Source organism: Saccostrea cucullata, unplaced genomic scaffold, assembly GCF_032062105.1.
Source record: "Saccostrea cucullata isolate Sc308-1 unplaced genomic scaffold, CSIRO_AGI_Scuc_v1 ctg6044, whole genome shotgun sequence".
In the NCBI taxonomy this organism is placed as follows: Eukaryota; Metazoa; Mollusca; class Bivalvia; order Ostreida; family Ostreidae; genus Saccostrea; species Saccostrea cuccullata.
The window spans coordinates 11,193-16,303 of NW_026928196.1; the positions used below are offsets into that span (position 1 = coordinate 11,193).

The following is a 5,111-nucleotide window of genomic DNA, read 5'->3' on the forward strand; positions in this document are numbered from 1 at the left end:
AGTAAATCTTTTATCTAACTAAATGTTGTGTTAGAGCTTAAATTATATCATTCTGAAGAATTTATTAATTTATTGTATCAATGAGCCTTCTTTCTTGTAATTGAGATTTGAGGAATCAGAAAATGCTACAAAAATTTGACAAAATTGACTTCAAATTTATTTGTTTTACAGATACATCTGCCATTAAATTGAATAACATATAGATTAATTTTTATATATGCATAAAATATAGGGGAAAGTATACAAAGGAATTTTTAAAATAGAGTGTATATTTCCATCTCATCAATTTGCAGAATATTATTCTCTCCATTGATGATCTTCAATCTAACATATCTCCCAGGCGATGGAGGATCACATAGAATGTCCACCACTTGATTTGTAACCCCTGGTCCTCTAAAATATCCTCTCTGCTCGTAACCGTCACCCCTCGACACCTCAAGAGCAACATCATGGAGCCTCTCCCCTGATAAAAAGAGTGAAGATAACAAAAATGATCGACCTTAATAATCTATAAACAACTCAAAAATATGTAGAGGACTTGAACATTGAACCTAGGAAATTGCAGAGATAGGATTAGGTGCCTAGAGAAAGACCCCATCCCCTGTCGACCGGTCACATCTGCCCTGAGCTCTATGTATTGATCAGGTATTCAGAAAATTCCGTGGTCAAATCAGTAGAAAAACAAAGGTCTTACAATAGTTTATAGTACCCAAAGCCGTACATGTCTTAAAAGAATAATCAAAGTAGCACTCTCACCTAATTTATACATCCTATTGAACACGCGTACAAAGGCAATTATTAGGTTGTCTTTTAAATCAACACGTATCCATGGAGAATTTTCAAAGCTTGTAGAAAAAAATCCCGTATCAGCAACTCCGCCTTTAATTTTCCCATCCGTTGCAAGGCTGGAACCCCATTTCTTAGGGTCGCCTCCATAGACAGAAGAAGCCATGGATGGTTGAAATAAAGCTGAGTTTCTCTTCCATTCTAACTCTACCACAAAAAAGAAAATTATTATAAATACTGATTATTTGTCTATGGGTGCATGTCGTAGATGTATCGGTAACAAACTTATTTCCCGTGTTAGATTTATTGTCCTACTCTAGTTCATGTGGAATGTATGTCATTATTAGTTCAGTAACGAATTCTCTCTTTTTTCTCTAACAATAGCCTTTTCTTCTCTTTGAGGAAGAGCAAAAAAGTTTTTTTTTCATTCAACATAAATTTAATTACAAGGTTTATATTAAGTATTTTAGAGTAATCCTCAATTCTGATTCTTGGTAGGGGCCTTCATCCTAGCAGTGAGAGGACGGCGTGTAGGTATGTTCCATGTTAATTGATTGTATTGTGCATTTCACAGCGCTTTCCATTTTACAATTTCTTTTATGAAGGCAGATTTTTAATTATGAAGTTCATGGGCTTTAACGTGACTTTAAAAAATCAGGGCAATGTTAATTGTAAAAATCTAATAAATAAATGTTCCAAAAACTGAAGCTACATATATATCATATTCTCGATTTCTTCAAACACAAACTGAGATCATTTAAAAAATAAATGAAATCCTGTTGATATCTTTCAAAGAAATTACCAGTATGAAAGTGATCTACATCAAATCAAATCAAACATCAAATTCTACCCAATACATTTCTAAATCGCCGTCTGTACGTTTACATAAAATATGTATCCGATCAAAGAAAACTCACCAGAAGTGAGATAGTGATAGCTTGCGAGAGAACATTTAAGATATTTACTCACCAAATCTACGCCAACTTTCTTCTAAATTTTCAAAGCTATATAAAAACACACATTGCCATTTACAGACTTTGTCATTTGTATTGAAGAAAAATGAAACATCCTTTGATTCGGCAGCAAGAGAAACGCATTGAATCAAACTAGTCACACGAAATTCTGAACAATTTAAAGCTTTGTAAAACGAAGTATTTCTCAAAATATAGCTGTATTGGGTTGCAACAGTCATAAACAATGTAAATATAGCTTGTACAAACAAAATTCCTCTCTGTAGAATCATGCTTAAATTTTTGCTCACATGCCCAGTGTAAGTGTCATTATATTTCGGTATCAAGCATACCCAGTAGTTGCCTAAGTAACCGGAGGTTGGCGTACTCAAACACATAAATAGGTAATTACTAGTATTTATGTGTTTGAATATAAGAATCCATTATGTACTTCAAAAATATTTTAATGGACGCTATAGCTTAATATGATGAATAATTGAGAGAAATTCAATGAATCATAGAGATGGAGATAAAGAACAGTATTCAAGATCAAAAATCCATAAAACAATACAAAATAGGAGCAGAGCAAACACGGACCTTCAAAACATCAGAAGTGGGATCAGGTGCCATGGAGGAGTGAGCATCCCCTGCCGACCGGTCACACCCGCCGTGTTTTTGGGAAATTACGTAAAAATATTCGTCGTCAATTCAGAGTATAAATAATGGATTAACAATAAGTATGAACAACGTCATTCAGCATTTGACGCAATGATAAATTGTATTTGCTGACAAGGTAATTGTTTCGACCATAGAACTTACGAAATGATGGCATTAAAGAGACTGTTTATTCTTGTTTCATCCACTTGTTTGTCAGTAATTTACCTCGTTTTGAAAATTGTTCATACGTAGAGCATGCTCTTGTGTATTTAATCAACTGAGATACTGTTCGTTATCTCCATATGTTTCATTGTTTACATCTTCGATTTCCGAATCAGTACAAAAAACTAGAAGCAAGTTGGGCCTACACAGATTAAAAAACCCTGGTTTTCCCAAAGTTGTTATGTAAATAAACAGTTTATCAATCAGTAGATGATAATTCTCGTGTAAAAAAAAAACATCTCCCAATCATCGTTAAATGGATGGATGACTCAATACGTACATTAGAACAAAGGAGGGTGTTTTTGCAATTCGTAAAAAAACTGAAGTATCTGTTTACTCATATCTCATTCCATCCATTGCATTTGTTTGCTCTACTCTTGTCCTTTTTCATTGGGCGGACAATGCAGATTAACACCTATATTTATTGGACTGTACCAAAGGCAATACACGGCTTCATAATTTATTGCAGAGCAGTTATATCCTATCAGCTCCAGAATCCCTCTATGAGTAACAGTCAGAATTCCCCAGATTGTGTATCTTTGGAAGATTTAAATATGGCAGAGGTCCGCCGAAGACTTCCACCAATTATTTATCTTGGAATTCTCATATGTATTGGAATACTGTCCAATATAAGTGTTATTCTTGTTTTCTTAAATCGGTTTAAGAAGACCACGTACCGGACCTTTATTGTAACTTTAGCAATCATTGATTTCGCTGCGTGTACATTAAGCATGCCATTTGAAATCTTTGAGATGGTATTTCAGTACACGTTTTATTGGGATGGTTTATGTAAATCATTCCGATTCTTGAATACTGTCATTGGTATTATGTCAAGTTTTACCATATTTGGACTTTCCCTGGACAGGTATCGACGAGTGTGCAGCCCAATGAATCGCCAGCTTACTGTAAGTGCTGGGAGACTGCTATGCATCAGTGGATTATTAATATCAGTTTTTGTATCAACACCCGTCTTTTGGATTTCTGGAATTAGCCACGTTCACTTAAAGTACAACATTACAGGTTTTGACTGTGGGACAGAAGATACATTCAAAGAATCTATGCTGCCCTTGATTCATAATCTAAGCCTTTTGTGTTGCTTTGCATTCAACATCATATCGCTTCTTGTACTTTATATTCGTATTGCAATATGTATACTCAAACAAAACAAAAAGAGGCGACAGCTGCAAGAGTCTAGAAACCAGGCTTTAAGTTGTCATAGTATATATGTAATAAACAGAAATGACAACCAGATCAGAAAATGTATTTCCATAAACAAGGACAAAGGGCCTAAATTGAATAGGACTTCCGAAATAAAATCTCGGAAGGTGACAAGAATTGCTCTTGCAGTCAGCTCACTATACATTCTTAGTTATCTGCCATTTTTAATTATAAATATTTGGACTAATATTAAGGGAAGCTTTGTCGCTGAGCCTGGTCCGTTTTCTTCTGCTTTGTTGCCGATCGTTACAAGATCAGTTTTCATCAACAATATTTTCAATTCATTTCTTTATGGATTCTTTGATTCCAGATTCCGAACACTAGCGTCAGATATATGATGTGTGGATGTTTTACGAAACAGCGGCAATGCTCCTGAGATAGAATTTCAATGTTCATCAAACTGACATCTCATATCGTTTGTAATAAAAATGTTGAGAAGTATGAAGTAAGCTGTAGTTTCTTTTACTTTTTTCCATCAAAGTTAACTATACTTATCTTTAAATTTTTTTAATGATTTTTTATAAGACAGACTCAATGTACTAACTTCTGAAAAGTTGGTTCAGATGACAATCTATTTTTAGTACCAATATTTATTACCGTCTTCCTTGGAAGACGGTATTGTATAGTTGAAGTTTTTTACAGTCTTCGGACTATGCACTTCCTCTCTTTTGTTATTGGTAGAAAATGCATGATGAGAAATTTTCAATTATTTCATTGGTTGAAATGCTGTTCAAGGCAACGGAGGTAACTTTCTGATTATCTAACGTACGACTTAACAATTTTGCAAGATTTTCAATCTTAAAAAAATGACAAAACGAACAACAAAATCAGCAGTAGTTAATTCCTAATAACATGATTTTTTGTATAGCAATAAATAAAAAGATCTCTTTAATTTCATTATAAATAAAATTTGATTTTAATTGCTTGCAGGCTTTACAATTTGTTATTATTCTTTCCCCCTTTCTTGTTTGAAGAAGGGAATGGAATCAGCCGAGGTTTGCCGAAAGCTCTCGGCCAGTTTACGGAGATGACCGAGCGACAACCTTGGTAGGGTTAATGCCAGTGCTAATGTAGAAATACAAAATCAAAAAATTCAAAAGAATTACACGGCCTGATAGGTGTAGATATGTTTACTTTTAACATTGTTGCTAAAGACGGTAAGCTTTTTTTAAAAGCTCTACTTGTTATATGTTTACCTTGATCTGCTATACAGGGCACCATTGTTTTTCGAACACATCTTGTTTAAAGAGGAAATGCGAGAATAACAACATGTAATCA

At 34.1% G+C, this 5,111-nt stretch overlaps 1 protein-coding gene across 1 annotated transcript; it reads right to left on the reverse strand.

Annotated features, from left to right (window-relative positions):
- Nucleotides 1-214: 214 nt before the first annotated feature.
- Nucleotides 215-1,902, reverse strand: LOC134276725 (uncharacterized). Its single transcript, XM_062758996.1, has 3 exons — nucleotides 1,756-1,902; nucleotides 757-993; nucleotides 215-463 (listed from the first exon to the last, which is right to left on the reverse strand). The coding sequence occupies exons 2-3, from the start codon at nucleotides 950-952 to the stop codon at nucleotides 255-257; spliced, it is 405 nt and encodes a 134-aa protein (XP_062614980.1). The 5' UTR covers nucleotides 953-993; nucleotides 1,756-1,902; the 3' UTR covers nucleotides 215-254.
- Nucleotides 1,903-5,111: the final 3,209 nt, after the last annotated feature.